The sequence below is a fragment of the Dama dama genome, chromosome 20 (assembly GCF_033118175.1).
Source record: "Dama dama isolate Ldn47 chromosome 20, ASM3311817v1, whole genome shotgun sequence".
NCBI classification, from domain to species: domain Eukaryota; kingdom Metazoa; phylum Chordata; class Mammalia; order Artiodactyla; family Cervidae; genus Dama; species Dama dama.
In genome coordinates this window covers 89,439,079-89,463,564 of record NC_083700.1, presented here as the reverse complement: position 1 = coordinate 89,463,564, position 24,486 = coordinate 89,439,079, and the positions used below count along the sequence as shown (strand labels likewise).

Sequence of the window (24,486 nt, the reverse complement as noted above, 5' to 3'; positions counted from 1 at the left end):
ACATCCTGGGATTTCCCTGGTGGGACAGTGGTTAAGACTCCACTTCTCCACTGCAAGGGGTGCAAGTTGGATCCCTTGTTGGGGAAGTAAGACCCTGATATGCCATGAGGAGTGGCCAAAAAAAAAAGAATTTTAAGGTACTTAGCATGGTGCCTAGCACATAGTAGGCAGCAATAATCGGTAGCTATTATTAACATAAAGTAGTTACACTTTGATGAATTTATTAATTTTATTGTCTCCAAGAATTTTGAGAAACATCAGCCTGCTACAATTTTTTCCTTCTCATCAATCTTTCAGTTTAACTCTATGTTCCTTAGTCTCCTCCTTTTCTCTCTTTTCATCTTTCTTATCAGCCACAACAAAGAAATGAAGTATTCTTAATTTTAGAAAAAAATTTTTAAAAGATATGTCATATTTTCTATCTATAATTTTTAAATATGTAAAAGTATTAGTTCACTTCCTTAAAAAGAAAGCTCACAAGTTCATTTCCTCAATAAAGCTGTCAAAGAGAAAAGACAAACAAAATTAAGTTTTTATTAATGTGGTCTCTAGTGATCTTTCTGTTTCTGTGAACAGTCTCTGACAGGTTTAGTGATCTTATTATATAATGAAAATGCCTATGTTAGGCAGGGAATGGCTTAAGAACCTCAGAGTGAATTTTTTTTGCCACTCTCAATACAGACACTAAAATAAATTTAAAACGTAATGCAATTTTTATTTTGAGAAGTGGGTCCTGTAAATTTGTTATCCCCAAACTGAATATCACTTACCAGACAGCCACTGTATAGGATGAAATAAATCAATGCTGCTAAAGATTACAAATACTGTGGTACAGATGGGCAGCAGTAGCACTGACCAGACAATGCTTGTAACTATCCTCCAGCCCAACACCTGTAATTAAATAAACAAAATCCCTCAATCCTGAAGTCATTTAAACTATTCCAGTTATTTCAGTTATGCAAATCTTATCTTTCATACAGGATGTTAATCACTAATGTCTACACCCAGATTACAGTCCACGAAGCTGTCTATAAACTCCAATGGTCACTACTATTAACAATATTACATACCACTACAGAATTTTCTCCTATTAGTGAACTCTTGCTGTTTTAGTCCAGAGTCAGATGTCACATTAAATATCACACTTTGGGGAGTGAAGAAGGTTTCATTTAGTTTACAACTGTATTTCACAGCAACTTACAGCTGTCTCCCTGGGTTTGACAGACATGTCAATATCTGAAAGTGTATACATATTACAGGAATCATGTATATACTGCAACTGTGTTTACAATTATTAGATATGGGCTCCTAACTGGGCACCTACTTCATTGTATTCATGTCTGAATTATCAGTGCCTACCTCATAAGAGATGGGCTTCCCAGGTGGCACTAGCGGTAAAAGAACCCGCCTGCCGAATGCAGGAGACATAAGAGACAAAGGTTCCACCACTGGATGGGGAAGATCCTATAGAGAAGGGCATGGCGATCCACTCCAGTATTCTTGCCTGGAGAATCCCATGGACCGAGGAGTCTGGTGGGCTACAGCCCATAGGGTGGCAAAGAGTCGGACACGACTGAAGCGACTTAAACACACACACACACACACACACACACACACACCTCATAAGAGGCACAAGATTTACTGCTGAATACATAAATACAAGAAAAGACCTTAAGAGATTTTAAGCACAAAAGTGACAATCGGATTTATCTCTGGAAGACAACACCCGCGTGTCTGTAAGGTGGCTACACTGAAGATGGATCAGAGGGGACAAGAGGCAGACAGCAGAAAAACAGGAGGCAACACACCCCGACAGCCCAAGCCAAAGGTTTCAGTCAGTGTCTGAAGGAAGGCAGTGGCAATAAGAAAGTTTAAAAAAGAAAAACTGCAGCCATCTTTCTGATGCACAATCTGCAGGACATCGATAGCTGATAATAAAGGTTGTAAAGAACAGACAAGATTTAGTATTAATAACTTGGGATACAAATAAAACTCTTCAAGAGCTGTGAATACCAGACCACCTGACCTGCCGCCTGAGAAATCTGTATACAGGTCAAGAAGCAACAGAACTGGACATGGAACAACAGACTGGTTCCAAATCGGGAAAGGAGTACGTCAAGGCTGTATACTGTCACCCTGCTTATTTAACTTATGTGCAGAGTGAAGTCACTCAGTCGTATCCAACTCTTTGTGACCCCATAGACTGTAGCCTATCAGGCTCCTCTGTCCATGGGATTTTCCAGGCAAGAGTACTGGAGTGGGTTGTCATTTCCTTCTCCAGGGGATCTTCCCGACTCAGGGATCGAACCCAGGTCTCCCTTTGCAGGCAGACGCCTTACCATCTCAGCCACCAGGGAAGCTTATATGTAGAGTACATCATGAGAAATGCTGGGCTGGATGAAGCAAGCACAAGCTGGAATCAAGATTGCCAGGAAAAGTAACAATAACCTCAGATAGGCAGATGACACCACCCTTATGGCAGAAAGTGAAGAAGAACTAAAGAACCTCTTGATGAAAGTGAAAGAGGAGAGTGAAAAAGCTGGCTTAAAACTCAACATTCAGAAAACTAAAATCATGGCATCTGGTCCCACCACTTCACAGCAAATAGATGGGGAAACAATGGAAACAATGACTGACTTTATTTTGGGGGGCTCCAAAATCACTGTAGATGGTAACTGCAGCCATGAAATTAAAAGACACTTGCTCCTTGGAAGAAAAGCTATGACCAACCTAGACAGCATATTAAAAAGCAGAGACATTACTTTGTCAACAAAGATCCGTCTAATCAAGGCTATGGTTTTTCCAGTAGTCACGTATGGACGTGAGAGTTGAACTACAAAGAAAGCTCAGCATCGAAGAATCGATGCTTTTGAACTGTGGTGTTGGAGAAGACTCTTGAGAGTTCCTTGGACTGCAAGGAGATCCAACCAGTCCATCCTAAAGCAAATGAGTCCTGAGTATTCATTGGAAGGATTGATGCTGAAACTGAAACTCCAATACTTTGGCCACCTGATTCGAAGAACTGACTCATTGGAAAAGACCCTGATCCTTGGAAAGACTGAAGGCAGGAGAAGGGGACGACAGAGAATGAAACGGTTGGATGGCATCACGGACACAATGGACATGAGTTTGAGTAAAGTCCGGGAGTAGGTGATGGACAGGGAGGCCTGGGGTCGCTAAGAGTCAGACGCGACTGAGCGACTGAACGGAACAAAGTAGATGGCAGCGCTGCCAGGGTATAAGCACTGTTCTAAAAGGGATCTTACTCCTGTTACTCTTTGTCCGCCACAGAAAGGATGCAGAACTGTTGACTAAACTTCCACAAGGAAGTACCTCCTCACCTCCGGCCCACAGTGTCCACATTCCTCTAATTTGACAAAATACCCGTCCTGCTTTTACCCAGACCCCAAGTCCAGCAGTTGTCTTTCCGATTCCGGATATTCTTTCCCGCTTCTTATCGCAAGTAATCAACAAATTAAAGATGCCTGCACTTAGTAGGTACACCTCCTGGCATACAACTCTTTCCCATTCCCCGACTCAATTCCCATGCAGGTCATCCTTCCCACCATGACCAGCTTCCATTCAGGACCCCTCTCTCACACAGTAACAAGTTTGCACTCAGGACGTCCCGCACAGACACACACACCTTGTAACCAACTCTCCTTAGCACGCCCCTCGCTACTATAACTAGCTTCCACTCAATACGCCCCGCACAACCCCGAAACCACTCACTCCGGTCTCCCCCCACCCCACGCGCTCCCCACGCTACTCTACAGCCAGCCCCTCCCCCGCCCAGCGCGCACGCGCGACCGACGCCCCCAAACCAGCCCGACTCCCGCAGTTAATGAGCGCCTGCCACGGTGCGCGCAGCACTCACGCGCCACAAGATGTCCCGCGACCCTCCGGGGCAGGGCCGACTCGCAGCCGTGGCCATGGTGATGGCGGCCCCTACTCTGAGGGGTGCAGGATACAGCGAGCCCGCCCGCCACCGCAGTTCAAAGGGAGGAAGGCCCCCGGAGGGCCCCATTGGGGCTGCCTCAAACGCTGCCTGGGAGAAGCCCGGCCCAGGCCCAAACCCATCCCTTCGAGGTTTCGTCTGGGCAGGCCCAACGGACCAGAACTGCCGGGCACACACGTCCCCCAGAGGGGACTCGGACTCCAGGGCCCGCCCTCTGGAGTCCAAACGGTCTCTTCGAAGCAGGGTCCAGCGGGGCGCCAGAAACTGGGGGCGGCGCTGCATGCCGGGAATTGTAGTCTTCATGGACCTCTGGGAGAAAGGAGGAGCGTTGCATTCTGGGACTGGAAGTTCCAGAGTACAGCATGCTGGGAGTCGAAGTCTTGCCTGCCCGTACCTTGTGGCATCCTGGGAATCGTAGTCATTTATAAAGCGGCTACTAGTCGCAGTGTTGACTGATTAGAGTTCTATGATTCCAAAGAACTGGCAAAATGATTTGCCTTCGTTTCTTTCGATCTTACTTTATCTGCTGTCTGACAGTGAAATCAAAGGATGCTGTGGACCTCTCCACAAAGATATTATTTTTACTGAAATGAAGAACTGTTTTTCCCTAGAGAAACCTTTGGTTTCCTAAGATCTGTTTTCTAGTTCCAGTTCTACCACTTGCTAAGAGGAATATTTTGACTCTCCCTAAGCCTCTATAAAATAAAGATAAAAATAAAGATGGCATCAGATGATGTGACGATGTACTAAAATACTGTACAAATATTGATTGTCCTTAATTTCCTGCCAGTGAGGAAAATGCTTTTCACCAACCTAAGTCAGTTCAGTCGCTCAGTTGTGTCCGACTCTTTGCGACCCCATGGACTGCAGCACGCCAGGCCTCCCTGTCCATCACCAACTCCTGGAGCTTACTTAAACTCATGTCCATAGCGTTGGTAATACCATCCAACCATTTCATCCTCTGTTGTCCCCTCCTCCTCCCACCTTCAATTTTTCCCAGCATCAGGGTCTTTTCCAGTGAGTCGGTTCTTGACATCAGGTGGCCAAAGTATTGGAGTTTCAGCTTCATCATCAGTCCTTCCAATGAATACTCAGGATTGATTTCCTTTAGGATGGACGGGTTGGATCTCTTTGCAGTCTCTCAAGAGTCTTCTCCAACACCACAGTTCAAAAACATCGATTCTTCGGTGTTCAGCTTTCTTTATAGTCTAACTCTCACATCCATGCATGACTACTGGAAAAACCATAGCCTTGACTAGATAGACCTTTGTTAACAAAGTAATGTCTCTGCTTTTTAATATGCTGTCTAGGTTGGTCATAGCTTTCCTTCCAAGGAGTAAGCGTCTTTTAATTTCATGGCTGCAATCACCATCTACAGTGATTTTGGAGCCCCAAAAAATAAAGTCAGCCACTGTTTCCACTGTTTCCCCATCTATTTGCCATGAAGTGATGGGATCAGATGCCATGATCTTAGTTTTCTGAATGTTGAGCTTTAAGCCAACTTTTTACTCTCCTCTTTCACTTTCATCAAAAGGCTCTTTAGTTCTTCTTCACTTTCTGCCATAAGGGTGGTGTCATCTGCCTATCTGAGGTTATTGATATTTTTCCTGGCAATCTTGATTCCAGTTTGTGCTTCTTCCAGCCCAGTGTTTCTCATGATGTACTCTGCATATAAGTTAAATAAGCAGTGTGACAATATACAGCCTTGACAGTATATTGGCTGTATATTGTCACCAACCTAAGTACCACTTAATGAATCCTTCTCTGATTTCATTAGGCCTCAGTGATATCCCTGGAGGCATACTGCTGATACCTTTTAACATCCAAATACATAGCACAGACAACATTCAGTATACTCTAGAAAGACTGATTTGATGATTTATTGACTGAAGAAACTGATCATCTAGTGAGAGAAATTGAAGTCACACAAATTGCTCTGCAATGTTTGCTAGAAGTGGCTTCTTGAGCTGCTTTAACAGTGCATCATATTCACTTCCAAAAATATGATAATATTAACTAAGTTTGAAGAATTGAAGGACAAGGGCTTCCTTGGTAGCTCAGCTGGTAAAGAATCTGCCTGCAATACAGGAGACCCTGGTATGATTCCTGGATTGGGAATATCCCCTGGAGAAGGGATGGGCTACCTGCTCCAGTATTCCTGGGCTTCCCTGATGGTTCAAACAGTGAAGAATCCACCTGTAATGAGGGAGACCTGGATTCAATCTCTGGGTTGGGAAGAGTCCCCTAGAGGAGGCATGGCAACCACTCCAGTATGCTTGCCTGGAGAATCCCATGGACAGAGAAGATCCTGGTGAGCTACAGTCCATGGGGTTGCTAAGAGACTGAGCTACTAAGTGCAGCACATTGCAGGGCAAACTGGAAATACAAAGGGAGATCAAGGGTCTTTCCTGGTGGGTCTAGTAGTTAAGAATCCGCCTGCCAATACAGGGAACACGAGTTCAGTCCCTGGTCCAGGAAGATCCCATATACCACTAATCAACAAAGCCAATGCTCCACAACTACTGAACCCAGACTAGAGCCTGCATACTGCAACTACTGAAGTTCATGGCGCTTAGAGCCTGTGCTCTGCAACAAGCAAAGCCACCACAGTGAGAAGCTCAAGCACCGCAGAAAAGAGTAGCCCCTCTCACTGCAACTAGAGAAAGCTCCTGTGCAGTAACAAAGACCCAGTGCAGCCAAAAATAAACTTTAAAGTAAAATAAAAAATTTTAAGGTACATCATCTTGCCATGAAGAAATCTTCTCTTTGGTGGTGGAGAAAGTTTAGAGAATCATTCTAAAAGAGTGCCCATAAACACACCTCAGATTACTTGCAATCAGATCACTTTGCTTAGTTCCTTCGGTAAGGACTAGTAGTTGTCTACATCAATATATATTCTCCCTTTCTTTCTTAGTAGCGGAACCATGCCACGCCCCATTTTTAATTGGGCATGTGGTCACATTTCTCAGACTCTCTTACAGCTAAGTTAAGGCAGATGGCTCAGTTCAGGCCAGTAAAATAAAATCAAAGTATTGCATAGTAGCTTTCCTAAAACCCCTGCTTAAGAAAGAGCTAGTTCATGTTCTTTGCCCCTTGTCAATCCCTTCCTCCATTCAGCTACATGGAACTTGGATGTATTGCCTGCCATATTGAACCACAGGAAGAAGGTCACATTCTAGACAAAATTAAATACTGAGCTAATAGAAAACTTGATTACTTGGAGCAATCATACTATTTGTGGGCTACCTGCCTTTACCTTCTGAAACTAAGAGCTAGTAGCCTATAGTTGTTGAAACTACCACAAGTGCCCACAACCATCTGCAGTTGCTTTCCAAGCCTTTGTTTCTTCATCAATAATAAAAAGGTGTTGCAAGATGCTGCATTAGATCAGATTTTGTTTATAAATTGTCTGCCACACAGTAGAATTTCAATATATGATAAGTATGATTAGTAAGAAGATTACAGGCTTTGGAGTCAGATAAACATGGGTGTGAACACCTGCTCTGCCACTTAATAGCTGTTTCATCTTGGGAAAGTCACTTTATCTTTCTTGACTTTTGTAAAAAGATTTAAAAGCATCCCTATTGACAACTAAAGCATATCAGAAAGACACGTACACTAAATAAATGAAACTATAACCTAATCTTCCAAAATGAAATAAAACTAAGAAAATCATATAAAATATGAAAGGATAGCACTAATTAGTACTAGAAAAACTCAGGATTATTACATAGAATGCCAGAAAGAAATAGAAACAGCAACAATCACTGTAGAAATGGAGGTTGAACTAGGAGGAACTCAAGAGCAAAGAAACAGGAGATTAATGCCATAACAAAGGATGGACTTTTTCAAACAAAAAGGATTTTTTTAAAAAAGAAATAAATAGAGTTGTTAGGCAAAGAAGATCTAACATATGAATAACTGGAGTTCCTGAAGAATCTGGACTCTCATTTTTAACCTCAACTCACTCCCAATAAGGTAAGGGATATGGAAATTACTTTTTGCTAATATTTTTAGGTGAGCTATCATTTTCCTAGAGTTTTCATTTCAAAACCTTCACATCATACAGTCCTTGGCATCTTATAGCCTATTAGTGGAAGGGGTTGGTGGTAGCAAATAACCATTCTTTCTCCCCATCTGTAACCTTTTTAGTGTTAAATTCAACCCTTTGAAGAAAGAAGGCTGCTGACTCTTGATAAAATGTGATTAGCTGTTTCCAACGACAAAATAAAAGACATTTATTTTAAAAGACAGCTCTTTGGACATCCAGAGTCTCTTGTGCAACAGTATTTTGATGAGTCAAGCAAAAAATAAATTTGAAACACATGGATGATATTTCCTAAGGGGGCATGGAAAACACATATTCCCCAGGATAAACATAAGTCATTATTATTTTTCTTTTACCAAACTGAAGCCTTGAGGGAGAATTTGAAAGGTTCAGCAAGTTAAAAATGAGGTTCAAACTCCTCCTCCTTCCTTTGATAACCCCTCTCTGGAGCCAAGCTGCTAGTCTTGATGGCTGTTTGCTGGGTTAGATTTCAAAGGAAAGAACAATGAAGGGAGAGACAGATCCTTGAGGGAAAATCCACACAATGCAAGCAAAGTATGTAATCCAGGCTTCGGAGACCACTTTTCTTCCTTTTAAACTGACCTGAGTTGTTTGCAAAGTCTAATTTAAACTTCTACCAGTGACACAGAGAGAGTAAAATGGAATTTGTGGGTGAAGGAAGGTGAGGCTACTTGGTGCCTCTTCTCCAAGTATATGAGGAAAGTGAAAGTCACGCAGTTGTGTCCGACTCTTTGCCACCCCATGGACTATACAGTCCATGGAATTCTCCAGGCCAGAATACTGGAGTGGGTAGCCTTTCCCTTCTCCAGGGGATTTTCCCAACCCAGGGATCAAACTCAGGTCTCCCGCATGGCAGGCGAATTCTTTACCAGCTGAGCCACAAGGGAAACCTAAGAATACTGAAGTGGGTAGCCTATCCCTTCTCCAGTGGATCTTCCCAACCCAGAAATTGAACCGGGGTCTCCTGCATTGCAGGTAGATTCTTCACCAACTGAGCTACCAGGAAAGCCCTATGAGGCAAGGCAGGATCAAAAGCAGGATAAGTTCCTGATAAGCAGTAGGTAAAAGCTTTAGAGTCAGACAAATGCATATTTGAATCCTAGCACCTTGGTAATAGGTTAGTGTGAGCAAATCACTCAAGCTCTTAGTGCACAGGTGTCCTCAACTATGAAAAGGAGGATAATAGTGTAGTGTACACTGTCCTTTCTTTCACTCTATCTACCTAGCTAAATGGAGCCCACATTACCCACCTTCAGATAATGTGATAGTCATTAATACCGTTCACCAAGCATTTCAGGTCTCTTGTTTTCTAGGCACGTAGTAGGATTATACTTTGTGGCCTTCTTTAAAGTTAGGTGTGACCATGTGATACTTCTGGCCAGTGAATTATGAGAAGTGGCAGGTGTCACTTGTAAGTGGAAGATTTAATTGCCACTATGAGACCTTCCAGAGCTCTTTTTCCTCTGGCACAGTGACCAACCCTACATGAGAAGTGCTCATTCCAACAACCCAGGGGCCTGAGTGACTACAATGAACAGTTTCCCTGCCAATCTGTGATGAACTTGTAACATGAGCAAGAAATAAAACTTCTTTGTTTCAAACTGCTGAAATTTTGGAACTTATTTTTTTTTAATTAATTTATTTATATTTGGCTGGGTCTTCCTTCCCATGAGAGGGCTTTCTCTAGTTGAGGAGAGCTGGGGCTACTCTTCGTTGTGGTCCTCAGGCTTCTCATTGCTGTGGTTTCTCTTTTTGTGGAGCACAGGCTGTAGAACATGGGCGCAGTAGTTGTGACACATGGGCTTAATTGCCCCGAGGCATGTGGAATCTTCCCTAACCAGGGATTGAACCCATGTCCCCTGCATTGGTGGATTCTTAACCATTGGACCATCAGGGAAGTCTGAATTGCTTTATTATTGTAGATAATCTAACCTATCCCAAATCATACAAATAGTGAACCAATAAATGCAATTACCTAATGAGTACAGGTTGAGTGTAGACCAGGTACTGTGCTGGGTCCCAGGTATATAAATCAGAGTGAAGTTGCTACTGTCAGAGTTGCTTAAGCTGGACATGGAATGCCATGTCTTCCATGAAGCCTTCGCTATTGAATCTCTCCTTCTAAAAATTCCTGTAATTCCAGCATTCAGTGAATACGTGTGGCCTTGAGTAGCACAGAAGAGAAACAGCAAGCTTTAGAGCCAGACAATCCTCCTTTCAAGTTCCAGCTTTGTCCCTCCCTTGCTGAGAAGGCTACAGATCTTGCTCTGGTTGAACACTTATTATTGATACCTACTGAATACTGCAAATCATACTATATAAATTTAATTCTCACACTTGCCCTTCAAGATCAGTTTTACATATATGTATACACACACACAGTGTGGTCCCAGGCACTTAAGTCTACATACATATATATAGGCTCTTTCTGAGGCAGCCAAGCAGAGAGGAAAGTGAAGCAAGGATTCACACCCACATCTCTGTGAAAATTTCAACTCTGTTATATAAATAGTTTTTCACTCTGTGGTTTGTTTATGTGCTTGCTCCCTCTTTTCTTTGGTTTGAATATTTACAAAGGTTTGTACTTTTGTTCTAACCATTTCCTGTTACGTTTTAATCCCCTTTATAGGGGAGGGTAATTATTATCGATTGTTTTCCTCTTATGAGCAATATTATCTAGTAACTTTTTCTTCCTTCACTTCTTCTCCAGCATCTGGTTGGAAGCAATATTTTGGTTAATAACTACAAGGCAATCAGCAAGCTTTGTCTGCCTCTTACATATGTTCTCCCCCTTCTCTATTTTGTTAGTTTTACTGTATATTAAAGACACATAAGCATTAAAAACTATATCCTCTCCCTTACAACCATCACTTCTCATTAGTTATACAAGTAAATATATATTTAGTGCTCACCACCTGTTATGTCAATGTCTCACTAGTCTGGTTGTCTGATAGTATGTTCTCTAGAAGATGCCTCAGAAAGGTCAAGAGAATCATCCCTGTGTTCTTCTATGCTGATAATGTTTTATCTTTGGCCTTCATACCTGAAAGTCAATTTGGCTGAATGTAGAACCCTTAGGTCACCCTTCCTTTCTTCAGGTATCTTAGACATATTGTTACTCCATAGTCTCCTGACATAAAGTGCTGTTGTCAAGTCTGATCACAACCTCATTTTCTTTCCCTTGTAAGTGAACTTGTCTTTTAGCCTGGATGCCCCAAGTATTTTTTCTTTAAAAAAAAAATCCACTAATTTTACTATGTCTCAGTGTTGATCTGGGTTGATTTCCCCATGCACAAGGCATGCCCTTACAAAGTCTTGAGTCTTTTTGTTTTTAGGGAAGTGTTTTTTATATAGCTTTTTAAAAATGTATTTTTTCTCCTCCATTGCCCCATTATTCTTTTCCCTACATGGACATGTATACTACAAATTTAAATAGTAAGTCTGCCTATCTTCTTTGTAATTTTCTCTTGAATTCTCAGTTCAGTTCAGTCACTCAGTCGTGTCCGACTCTGCGACCTTTGTGACTTTTTGCGACTCTGAATTCTCAGATTTCTCTTATTCATTCTGCAATTTAAATTTTTTTCTTCTTTTCACTTTTTGCTCCTTTAAGGCATTATCTGTTGTGCAATGTTAGTCTATGTTAGTCTTATATTCCTTCTAGTTCAGTCTTCACTTGTGAAATGAGTTTTCCCTTTTATTTCCAATTCTTTCCTGAGTTTGAATACCTAATTTTTGCTTTCTATTTCTGACTTGTGCTTGTCTTTCATATCTTGTACCATTTCCTTAATTTACCTTTGCTCATTTTGCAATTACAATTTTTATCTGGTTTTGTGGGCATGTCTTTCTGAAATGCTTTCATTTCATTAAGGATGTTTTTCTGCTCTGTGTTCTCATTTTTCTTATCACTATGAGATTTGACTGCAGTCTCTCTGTTGTTCCTTTTTTATATGAAATTCATTTTCCTGCACATTTAGCAGGGAGGAGTAAGTTAGGATAGCTTTGCTAAATTCAAGGCTCTACAGCTTCCTTGTCTGTTTCCATTAAGTGTTCAAATGAATGGCTTTATACTTTCCAAGATGTTCTGGCCCTGTTCCCCTCCCCTACTCATTTGGCCTTCCCTTTCCTTTGTCCCAAGTATCCCTGGCCTACCCTATTTGTAGTCTGTTCCCTGCAGTTTCTAATCTGGTATCCTGGAAAGACACTTTGGCTGGTTGTGAGGGTTCACAGCACCTGGGCTGCTCCAGCTTCTCCAGTCCTTACTTTGTCCTTACTTACCCCTTCTACTCATCAGCTGCAAACTGCGTTGTATAACCCCTCTCCCCCAGTTCCAGCTGCTGTTATTCTATTGGTCCTTTGTACTTTCCAGGGAGTACCTGTTGACTATTTTGGGGTTCTCTCATTTTCAGATTTCTCAGACACTCTTGGTTCCCTCTCCTTCTCTCCACAAAAATGCTGATATCATGCAAGTCTTTGAACCATCAGCAGTTTCCACCTACACAAATTTTGGGGTTTGTGGTGCTATCTTGTTTCCCGTTTGTTACAGATGTCCATAAGTTTTTGGTTTTGCTATCCCAGTTGCTCTATTTTTTGTTTGTTTTGCTTTGTTTTTAATGAGGGAATTCAGGGAGATTAAAAAAATACCACTGCCATCTTCCCAGAATTCTTTTCTCTCAACTCTTTACACAATGCCAACCAGTGAAATCAAACAGAAAACGGGCAAACCACCATCCATGATCTTTTCTAAAAGTAGAAGATTCTGAGATGTAATAGTTATTGATCTAAAACTCATTCTGGTTTCACTTAGGGTGGCAGTGTGCCCAGCTAAGAAGCACTTCCCAGCCTCCCTTGAAGCTAGGAATGACCATGTAATCCAGTTCTGACCAATAAGATACAAGCATAAAACAGCAGTGGGGCTTTGGAGAAAGCTCGCCAAAAGTCAGGTCAACTCAACTGGCCAACCAACCCCTTTTGCCCTTTTCCTTCTCTTCACCTGTCAAAAGCTGAGCTGAGCTGAGCTGCTAAGAGCTGAGCTGCCAAGCATCTGTGTAAAGTAGTAAAAATGAAACTAACGGTCAGTGATTGAATCATTTACTGTGACAGTATAAGCAAGAGACGAAACAGGAGAAAGTGCTGGCTTATGTTCCATTTTTCTCCCTGGCACAGTGCCTGGCAAGAGGCAGATGGATTAGTACAGATAATCAGGATTGTCTCACTGCTGAAGGATCCCTAAACAAAAGGCTCCTGCCTTTTTGCATACCGGGAGGCAGGGAGAAGGGAGCAGAGCAGGGCTGAGAGTGGAAAAGTACTACACACTTTGAGTGGAGGAAACATTTCAAGGCCACATACTCGCCCCCTTCCCTCCCCCCACCACCTCACAGCTGGTAAGTTGGTCTCTACAGAGGCACCTAAGAGGGGCCATGGCTAGGTCCCCCTTCCCCCCATAAGAAGCCTGGGCTAAGGCTGGATTGATGGTAGGATGAGGCCAGAGCCCTCGACTGCAGATCCCCTCAGAGCATGCAGTGCACAGTCTCTGTACCTTCCCATGAAGCTGTGGGTAAAGCTTTGAATTAATAATTGCCTAAGACTGGGTCTGAAATATGACACATAGGTTTTAGGCTTAGAGCTGGACTCCTCACTTCTTCCACTTTGCTGGAAAAGGAAGCAGGCGTATTGGGATCAGATGATGACAAATTCATGCTAAAGCCTGCTGAACAAAAGAAAGAAGATAGAAGGCAGAGTCCCTGATGGCCTCATGGAGCAGCCATGTTAACCTGAGACTATCTCCAAACTTCTATTTACATGAGAAAAATAAAACTGCTAATTTGTTTAAGTCAGTGTTTTTCTGGGTTCTTTTACAGCTGAATGCAGTTCTTAAGGGCTACACGGGGGTCCCAAGGGCAGTGGCTTCCTAAAGGGTGATGCTGGTTGGTTCAAGAAGTTTTCACTGGTACTTGGTAGGTGAGAAAGAATAAACAATGTAGTCAGTTTTTCATAAAGGAAATTTATTCAAGTTTTTAGTACTGACATTATGCCCTTCCAGATCCTTTGATATTATAATGTCCTCTCTTTCATGAGATGATGGTGCTAATTTATGAGGCTGATTATGTCTAAAATCTTTACTTAAAAATTAAATTCTTACCACTGTATAATGAAATCTCTAAACATATTTCTGGAAAAATGTATTCAAGTCATATCATACTTAAAAATACTTAGTAGTAACTAATTTGCCCGTCAAAATTGGATATTAATATGTGCCTGGAAAAAAACTCAGTTTTTCTTTACTTGAACACTTACCATACTTCTGTGACCAGATCTGTGGGTTTTCTACATTAAACAATTTTGATATTAACTACCTGGAGTTAATACAGACCTACAGGTTAAGGGTCTTAATGCTAATTGCAAGCAGTGGGTCCCCAGGTTACCCACTGTCATGGCAGTCTGAGGGCAGATTGGAGAAGAATTTCCAGACACAGAGCATTTCAGAAGAGAGTGAGTTTATTAAGAACAAACAGCAGAGATGATGTGGGCACTGAAAGCACAGAGGGCCAACCTCCTGAGACCAGACACTGTTAGAACACCAGGCTGGCTCAAGGGAGAGCCAACGCTTTTTGTGGGTTAGTAGCCAATTTTTATAGCCTCAAGACAAAGAAAATTCCTGCTGGAAGGTTGGCATTAGATGATTGGTTAGGGTGCTATAGAGTGAGTACTAGGCTGGGCATTTTTGCATAATATGGAGCTTCCCAGGTGGCACAATGGTAAAGAATCCACTTGCAAATGCAGGAGACACTTCCTGATCCCTGGGTCAGGAAGATTCCCTGGAGCAGGAAGATTCCCTGGAGCAGGAAATGGCAACCCACTCCAGTATTCTTGCCTGGAAAATTCCAAGGACAGAGAAGGCTGGTGGGCTACAGTCCACGGGGTTGCAGAGTTGGACATGACAGAGTGACTATGCACACACATTAGGTCAGGAAACTTGCTGGTGATGATCAGGGGACTTTTGGCAACAGTTATGAAGGAGCTCAGTCAATTTCAGAGGTGACCTTGGTTCTGGGCTCCCCTTCTCAGTCCTTGATGCAAAGCCTCGCACCTGTGGCCTTGGGATAGGCCTCTACACCCATGACTTCTGCCTGACTCAGCTTACAAATTGGAGGTTCCCACGATCTCATCCCCTTCTTGGGTTTGATAATTTGCTCATAGAACCCAGGAAAACAGTTAACTTACTATTGTTGGCTAATTACAAAGGACATTTTAAAGGATGCAAATGAACAGCCAGATAAAGAGACACATAGGGTGAGGTCTAGAAGGGTCCCAGGTGCAGGAGCTTGTGTCCACCTGGATTTGGGGGCATATCACCCTCGCAGCACATGGATGTATTCACCAAACCAGAAACTCTCCACACACAGTTCTTTGGGTATTTTTATGGAGGCTTCATCACATAGACATGATTGATTAGTAACTCTGTTTCTTGTCCTTCTCCTCTCTATGGAGAATGGGGCTTAGGGATGAAAGCTCCAGGCTTCTGATTATGGCTTGCTTTCTCATGACCAGCCCCATCCAGGGGGCCCCCAAGTCCCCTAATTAGAACCAAAAATGCTCTACTACCCAGGAAATTCCAAGAGATTTAGGAGTTCTGTCAAATACTTCTATAGCTCAAGAAACAAGGGTCTCAGGGGCTCTGTGTCAGGAACTGGTGTCAAAGACCAAACAGGACAGAAGATTCTCCTAGCACCCCTATTCACAGGGACTTTAGGGGCCTTTGTTAGGAACTGGGACAGAAACCGACATATATAATATATATAAATATTATTTTACAATATGCTTCTAGTCTTCAATAAGAGAAAAATCCTGTCACTTTTGGTAAGAGAGAGGAAGGAGAGGTGACAGATGGCTTGTACAGGGGAATTCACAGGATCCACATGTGTAAGAAGCACTGCCTTGGGCAGCAGAAGTTAAGTATTCAAGAAAGAGTGAGCCAGGGCACCAGTTCAGAGGGTGACTGGAGAGTATGAAGGCCAAGTTCTTTGAAGAGTAAGTGAAGACAAAAGAAATATTTAGCTGGAGAAAACTCAGGGGGCACAGAACAGCAGGTTTCAAACACCTGAAGTTATCAAAGGGAAAGAAGCTTAGACTTGATTTGAGAGCCCAGGGTTAGCGCTGGGACCAACCAGTGAAAACCGAAGAGGCCCTTCTCACAGCATGAGCGGTTCAGAAGGAATAGCTGCCTTGGTGAGGCTGAGGCTGGTGACCCCTGAGCAGGGACCACTGGACTGTCAGATCCACAGGATCAGGGACCTTGTCTGTTTTGTTCACTGCCCCAGTACCTAGAAAGGTGATCAGCACACAGTAGGTACATAATATATGTATATTTGTTGAATAAGGTAATGGGGGTGACATTCAGCATTTGATAGGAGGTTTGCCAAGGTGACCTTAATCAGCTAAATGGTAGCCTGAATTTGTGCACAGCTTCCTTTATCTCTGTGTTGTTGTTTAGTTGCTAAGTCCAACTCTTAGCTACTCCAGGGACGGCCGCACGTCAGGCTTCCCTGTCCTTCACCATCTCCCAGAGTTTGCCCAAACTCAAGCCCATTGAGTCAGTGATGCCATCCAACCATCCTCATCCTCGGTCACCCCCTTTTTCTCCTGCCTTCAATCTTTCCCAGCATCAGGGTCTTTTCCAGTGAGTTGGCTCTTCACATCAGGTGGCCAAAGTATAGGAGCCTCAGCTTCAGTATCCGTCCTTCCAATGAATATTCAGGATTGATTTCCTTTAGGATTGACTGGTTTGATCTCCTTGCAATCCAAGGAGATTACCTGCATTATCAGCCTTTTAACTCCAAATGCGTCTTTGCAGCTGTCTCGAAGACACATGACACAATACACAAATACACAGGGAACTCTGGTGCTAAAGAGGACAACAGAAACAGAGGGCAATCAGCAATCCTGACCTGGCAGAAACTCAGGTGTGGATGGTATGCATTTTAAACACAAAGTATAAAAAAGTGTCTTTGAGGTGTCACTGGTTTCTCCCTTCCATGAACTCTAGCCAGGAAGTAATGCCACCTGGAAGAGGCACTCAAAGGGCTCTAAAAGGATTTTCCAAAATGTGTATGTCAAAATAGGTAATAGGTAAAATGTTCTTTTCTAATATTTATTTACTTGGCTGCACCAAGTCTTAGTTGCAGCACATGAGATCTTCATTTGCAGCATGTGCAAATTGAGGCAGGTGGAATCTAGTTCCTTGACCAGATATAAAACCTGGGCCCCCCGCACCGACAGCACAGAATCCTAGCCACTGGACCACTAGGAAAGTCCCAGTAAGCACGTTCTTCAAACACACTGTTCAATACTTAGAGGAGGAAAAATTCTGATGTTCATTCTAAGCGCAACACCCCAAAAGTTAGCACATGAAATCAAGACTCCCAGCAGCCTGCCGCAGGCTGACAGTAATACATCAAAGAAGAACCTAAGGTCAAAGTCATGAAGTACAGACACAGACATTATTATTATTATTTGCATTTTGTATTTATTTTGCAACCATTAGATTCAGTTGCCCACAGTCAGGTCACCAAAGACAAATTTTCAGGCTCACTATGAATCCAAAGCAAAGTTCACACTGTTTGGCCACTTGAGGATGGCAAGGGGAGCAGAGGCTTACCTGGGTAATCTGTACACAACCCAGAGACAAGCACCCAGTTAGGATGGAACCATCTCAGGGATTAAGGGCGTACCTAATGCGAAGCACACCACGTGACTGTGCGAGGCAAATGCCAGGCACCAAAGTAGCTCCCATCCCCTTGTGTTTCTCCCCAATCAGCGCACAGTCACAATGACAACCCACAGCACAACGAAGAGCTAAACGACCCGGGTCTCCACTCAACCACATTTAACTCTTGTTTGTTAAATAGATGATGATGAGGCTTCACTGTGGCACCACCCACATGCTGGGTGTTGGGGCCATTCCATCCGTCTTCCTGATGGCTTTGGTTGGTCTGCTTTCCTGCAGCGGATGCCATGTCCAAAAGAGCCACACTTCAAAACCCATTGGAGAGAACTGAAGAGCAAAAAGAGTCATTCTCAAGACAAAGATGCCCCCACACAGGAAGGATTCAGAGAGATAACTTCAACACCAGAGCAGTCTGCAGCCACCAGCTCACCAAACCTAGAGCTTTGAGTCCTGATTTACAGGTTATGGGGAAGACTTACTGCTAGATCGGAGATGACATTTTAAAGTTTTTCTCCATTTCTACTTGAGCTTGGTCTCTGGTATTGCCACGCAGACTAAGTCAAGTAGAACCAAGAAAGTTTTTCTCCATTTCTTTGGAAACCCAGTGACTTCCTCTGACACAGATCCCAAAGCTACCTTCACCCAGTCTCCTCAAACTCTTCTTTGTGACTGCTCTGTTTGGTGCTAGAGGAGAAAAGATAAAAGAAAATATGGGAAAAAAAAAAAAAAAGGAAATATGGAAGGGACTTTCCTGGTGGTCCAGTGGTTAAGACTCCATGCTTCCACTGCAGGGCGCACAAGTTTGATCCCTGGTCATGGAACTAAGGCCCCACATGCTGCACACACAGTCAAAAAGAAAATAAAAAGAAATATGGAGGGAGAGAAAAAGATTCAGGAGCTGAGAGATGACTGTGTTTATGTAAACACAAGGTGGAATCAAGATTGCCGGGAGAAATATCAATAACCTCAGATATGCAGATGATACCACCCTTACGGCAGAAAGTGAAGAAGAACTGAAGAGCCTCTTGATGAAAGTGAAAGAGGAGAGTGAAAAAGTTGGCTTAAAACTCAACAATCAGAAAACTAAGATCATGGCATCCAGTCCCTTCACTTTATGGCAAATAGATGGGGAAACAATGGAAATAGTGACAGACTTTATTTTCTTGGGCTCCAAAATCACTGCAGATGGTGACTGCAGCCATGAAATTAAAAGACGCTTGCTCCTTGGAAGAAAAGCTATGACCAATCTAGACAGCATATTAAAAAGCAGAGACATTACTTTTCCAACAAAGGTCCATCTAGTCAAAGCTATGGTTTTTCCAGTAATCATGTACAGATGTGAAAGCTGGACAATAAAAAAAGGTTGAGTGCCAAAGAATTGATGCCTTCAAACTGTGGTGCTGGAGAAGACTCTTGCAAGTCCCTTGGACTGCAAGGAGATCAAACCAGTCAATCCTAAAGAAAATCAACCCTGAATATTCATTGGAAAGACTGATGCTGAAGCTGAAGCTTCGATACTTTGGCCACCTGATGTGAAGAGCTGACTCATTTGAAAAGACCCTGATGCTGGCAAAGATGGAAGGCAGGGTGAGGAGGAGTCAACAGAGGACGAGATGGTTGGATGGCATCACCAACTCAATGGACATGAGTTTGAGCAAGCTCCAGGAGATGGTGAAGGACAAGGAAGCCTGGTGTGCTGCAGTCCATGTTGTCACAAAGAGTCAGACACGACTAAGCAACTGAACAACAACAAGCATAAGGCTATACAGGGGACAATGGCAAGATATGAGGCAGGATAAGTAGATTAGGGATAGATTGTGGCAATACAGGGAGTTTGGGTTTTCTTCTTTAGATGACAGGAGGCCAAAAAAAAAATATTAGTTTTTAAGTAGAAGAGTGACGCAGTCAAAGGCTTAGTCTGATTTATAAATTTTAAAGACCCTCATAGCTACATAACACCCACTGGTGGCTCAGCAGGTAAAGAATCTGCCTGCAATGTGGGAGACCTGGGTTCAATCCTCGGGTCGGGAAGATCCCCTGGAGAAGGGAATGGCAACCCACTCCAGTATTCTTACCTGGAGAATTCAAAGGCTACAGTCCATGGGATCACAGAGTGTTGGACATGACTGAGCTACATATAGGATAAATCAGAAGGAGGAAAAGAAATGAGTTTATCAAATAATCAAGTTATTACCGTAGTCTAGATGTGAGATGATCAGGTCCTTAACGCTGGATACGGTACTAATAGGGCAGATTTGAGAAATATTTCCAAGGTAGCATAGACAAGTCCTGCTGACAGGAAAGATGTGGATGATAAGAGGAAGGAATCTACATTGATGCTGAGGTTTCTAGCTTGAGTGGCTAGGTAGATTTCTTTTTTTTTCAGCCATGCTTTGTGGCTTACGGAATCTTAGTTCCTCTACTAGGGATTGAACCTGGGCCCTCAGCAGTGAAAGTGCAGAGTCCTAACCCCTGGACCACCAGGAAATTCCTCCATAGATTTCTTAATTTATCCAACAAATACTGATGGAGGACTCATGTGCCAGGCACTGGATACAATGATAATAAGGCAAACAAGGTTCTAACTCTGAAGAAACTTACAGTTCAGCAGGGGAAACTACGGGATAAGCAAATATATAAAATATAATTTATGCAAGGTACAATGAAAAGAGAAGTCGCTCAGTAGTCTCTGACTCTTTGCGACCCTATGGACTGTAGCCTACTAGGCTCCTCTGTCCATGGGATTTTCCAGGCAAGAGTACTGGAGTGGGTTGCCATTTTCTTCTTCAGGGGATCTTCCGACCCAGGGATCAAACCCAGGTCTCCCGCATTGCAGGCAGACACTTTACTGTCTGAGCTACCAGGGAAGACAGGTACAATGAAAGGGCATGATAAAGCATCAAACCTAGTCTGGAGTCAGGAGTGGATGGTAGTGCCATTCACTAAGACAGGAAAATGTAAGAAGATCTAGTTGTTGGGCAGATGAGTTTAATTTTGAACATGATGAAACTGTGGCATCTGTTGGTACACTTGGTTGAGGATTTGCAAGAAATGGGAACTTGGAAAGAGAGGTAGAGATATGGTCAAACCCAGGAAAGACGAAGGAATGTGGCAGAGAGGGGTTCCTAATGCATGGCCTTCCTCCTAAGAGAATGAGCCAGGCCTCCCTGAGGACCTCATCAGGGGAAATGTCACAATCAGGGTCAGCATTTAAACACACAACAAAGGTGACGCTGAGGCAGGGAAGATCTGCCTAAATCTACCTGCTCTAGAAAAGAGAAAAGTCGCCAACCAAATAGCTGTGAAAAGTGCTTAGAGAAGGGAGGATGGTACAATGTGATGGAAGGACAGAACCTAAAATCCTGATTGGCCTTCTAGTAAACATCGGCATTGGGTTCTGAAATGCCAAGTAAAGGTAAGAACAAGCCAGCCCACAGGGAAGTCATGAAAAATTCTGTTTTTCTTATCTTTCTAGCTGTCTGTTCCAAATTAATGTCAAGACTGGAAAACAACATGAAGACAGAAAATTCCTTCCTCCCACTGCTATTACTAGGTGGCCTGTGGGGCAGAGGCTGGAATTCCTGGCACTTAGGCTGAGGATAGCAAGTAGAATACCTTTTGGGCCAGATGTGGTCCATAATGTCTCCATCAGCCAGGGCTCCTTTGCCACTTTCAGGCCTAAGACTTGACTCCTGGTCACTTCTGGCTCCCCACTGTGGTAGGCCCTCTGTGGCATGCCCTGCTCCCCTCCTGGCCCCATCCTTGCATCCAAGCTGGACAATGTCAGACAACTGCCTCATCTGAGGTATTCCAATCAGAAGTTCCCCAAATCATGATTCTCTCTTTAACTTAGCAAGGCCTGCTAGTCTGTGTGATGCAGGCGATATAAAGTTGGACTGTGGGGGACTTTCCTGGTGGTCCAGTGGCTAAGACTCCCTGCTCTCAACCCAGAGGGTGGGCCTGGGGATTCAATCCCTGGTTGGGGAACTAGATCCTACATGCCACAACAAAGATCAAAGAGCCTGTGTGCTGCAACTAAGACTCGGAGCAGCCAAATAAATTTTTTAAAAAAGAAGTTGGGCTGTAAAATCTGGGAAGGTAAGGACCTATCTCCATTATTCACTAGGGGCCCAGTCCTCAATGAAGAACAAGAGTTTCCAAGAAACTTGGCAAATGATCCAAGTTTTGAATGCCATGTTCAGTTCAGTTCAGTCACTCAGTCGTGTCCGACTCTTTGGGACCCCATGATTCGCAGCACGCCAGGCCTCCCTGTCCATCACCAACTCCCAGACTTTACTCAAACTCATGCCCATCGAGTCGGTGATGCCATCCAGCCATCTCATCCTCTGTTGTCCCCTTCTCCTCCTGCCCCCAATCCCTCCCAGCATCAGGGTCTTTTCCAATGAGTCAACTCTTCGCATGACGTGGCCAAAGTATTGGAGTTTCAGCTTCAGCATCAGTCCTTCCAATGAACACCAAGGACTGATCTCCCCTATGTATATAATCCTCCTTTGTTCAAAATCAAGCTTTCCCCAAATGCCTGCTGAATGCTGGGGCTATAATGGTAAATAAATCTCTGACCTCAAGGAACTCTCAGTCTATGAAATCACAGATAATAAGAAAATGGCCATAAAAGAGAAACATACCAAGAGCTCCACCACAGCCCAGAGAAATAAGTAAGTAATATTATCTGGAGAAGTAAAGCAAAACTTCATCAAGGATAGAATATCTGAAGTAGGTCCTAAAGAATAAATAGGAAGTTTCCAAGCAGACAAGGGAGGAAAAAGCACACTCTAGAACTTTGAAAAAAACTTCAAAGATTTTATTTTAATTGTTTAATCTTTTTTGTGCCACGCTGCACAGTTTGTGCGATCCTAGTTCCCCAACCAGGGATTGAACCTGGGCCCCAGCAGTGAAAACACTGAGTCCTAACCACTGGACTGCCAGGGAATTCCCTTCAAAGAGTTTAAAGTAATATTTCCAGTAATTAAAGGTAGTTTGGAACTTTTATTGCTAGATTATTATAAGTGCACAGTGGATAAAACAGGTAAGTACTTATGTGGTGGGTTTCCCAAGTGGTGTAGTGGTGAAGAATCCACCTGCCAGTGCAGGAGATGCAGGAGACTTGGGTTCATCTCCTAGGTCAGGAGATCCCCTGGAGGAAGAACTGGCAACCTACTCTAGTATTCTTGCCTGGAGAATCCCATGGACAGAAGAGCCTGGTGGGCTGCAGTCCACAGGGCCCCAAAGAGTTGGACACTACTGAGCATCTAAGCACGCGCTTATGTGGCAGTCCAATTCCATCACCAATGGTATCAGTGAGAAGTGAAATCCTCAATACAGGAGAAAGGAGATATGAATATATGATGAAAGCAATTTAGTAAGAACTCTGTAGTACTAAACAGGAATTGGAAGTATCAGTATGAACTCACAATGTCTGTTCTATCAAGCAAACAACAATCATACACATTGAAAAGGCCTGAAAACAATGACCAAGCCAATTGCAATGAGCAACACTAGCATCCAGATTGTGACCTGAAAATACTATTTCCCCACTGAATGGAACCAGGAGTCCTTAGAGAAATGGCTCAGTCTGGATCCGGAACAGGAAAAGTTCAAAATGAGCCGAGAACATTTGGTTACAACAGACAGCAAAGGCAGTTAACAGAGACTCCTAGAGTTGTGCCAACTGGTGTTCAAATATAGGACAATCTGAGCGTCAATAATCATAATATTTGCAATGGCCTGAAACTAACTGGTCATTGCTGCAGAGTCCTCGTGAACCAAAGGTAATTTTGAAAGGGGCCAACTGGTGTTCAAATATAGGACAATCTGAGCGTCAATAATCATAATATTTGCAATGGCCTGAAACTAACTGGTCATTGCTGCAGAGTCCTAGTGAACCAAAGGCAATTTTGAAAGCAGGTCAAAAAGGAAAAAATCATTTATCTTTCTTTTCTTATACATAAACTGTATCAATGGACACCCAAACAGATGAAAGGAAATTTTTTTTAAAGAAATATTCTAGTTAATAAAGGAAGAAAGATAGAATTGAAATATCACTGTTTTAAAGCCCCTACTGAATTAATGAATCTAAGCACAGCTTATTAATGGCTCCTAATATCAAAAGAGAGACAATTAGACATTATGAGTTTATGGATGGAAGAATTTTACAGCACACATCAGGTAGTCTTGCCAAAAAAAAAACATATCTGAATCTGATCAAACCTTTACATACAACCATCAACTCACAGAAAACAGAGGACAGAGTTATATGTTAAATAATACCAAGGAAAAACAATCAGCAAAATCCACAATAAATGAGCTTTCAACAAATAAATGGCAAAAGAAAAGAGAAACAGAAAGATGGAATAGAACTCTATAATTTAAAAGGCAATTAATTAAAATTACTTAAATTAAATTAAATGGCAGTATTTTTAAAGGCAATTATCCTCCAACTAAAAAGAAAAAAAAAGGCATTTAAGGTGCCTTCCCAGGTGGTCTAGTGGCTAAGACTCTGCATTTCCAATGCAGGGGGCTTGGGTTTGATCCCTGGTCAGGGAACCAGATCCCATATGCTGCAACTAAAATATCCCATATGCTGCAAAGAAGATCAAAGACCCTGCGTGCTGCAATGAAGACCCAGTGCAGTCAAATAAATAAATAAATAATTTTAAAAATAAATAAAAGGCATTTAAGAGATACACTACCCAGTTGCAATATGAAATTCAAACA

At 42.8% G+C, this 24,486-nt stretch overlaps 2 protein-coding genes across 4 annotated transcripts in view; both read right to left on the bottom strand.

Moving 5' to 3' along the window:
- The window catches only part of NDC1 (NDC1 transmembrane nucleoporin), a 55,942-nt gene extending 51,761 nt beyond the window's left edge, over positions 1-4,181 (bottom strand). The window contains exons 1-2 of the mRNA XM_061121847.1: positions 3,878-4,181; positions 771-891 (exon numbers count right to left, since the gene is read on the bottom strand). Coding sequence (XP_060977830.1) covers positions 771-891; positions 3,878-4,027 — 271 coding nt within the window. The 5' untranslated portion in view covers positions 4,028-4,181. The remainder of the gene's footprint in view (positions 1-770; positions 892-3,877) is intronic.
- A 9,859-nt stretch (positions 4,182-14,040) lies between these two features.
- Positions 14,041-24,486, bottom strand: part of YIPF1 (Yip1 domain family member 1) — a 37,730-nt gene continuing 27,284 nt past the window's right edge. For 2 of the 3 annotated variants that reach the window (XM_061121844.1, XM_061121846.1), the window contains one exon: positions 17,528-18,078. The gene's annotated coding sequence lies outside the window, so the exon portion shown is untranslated. Of the gene's footprint in view, positions 16,930-17,527; positions 18,079-24,486 lie in introns of those variants that run through there. The other variant, XM_061121845.1, reaches the window with a different exon arrangement.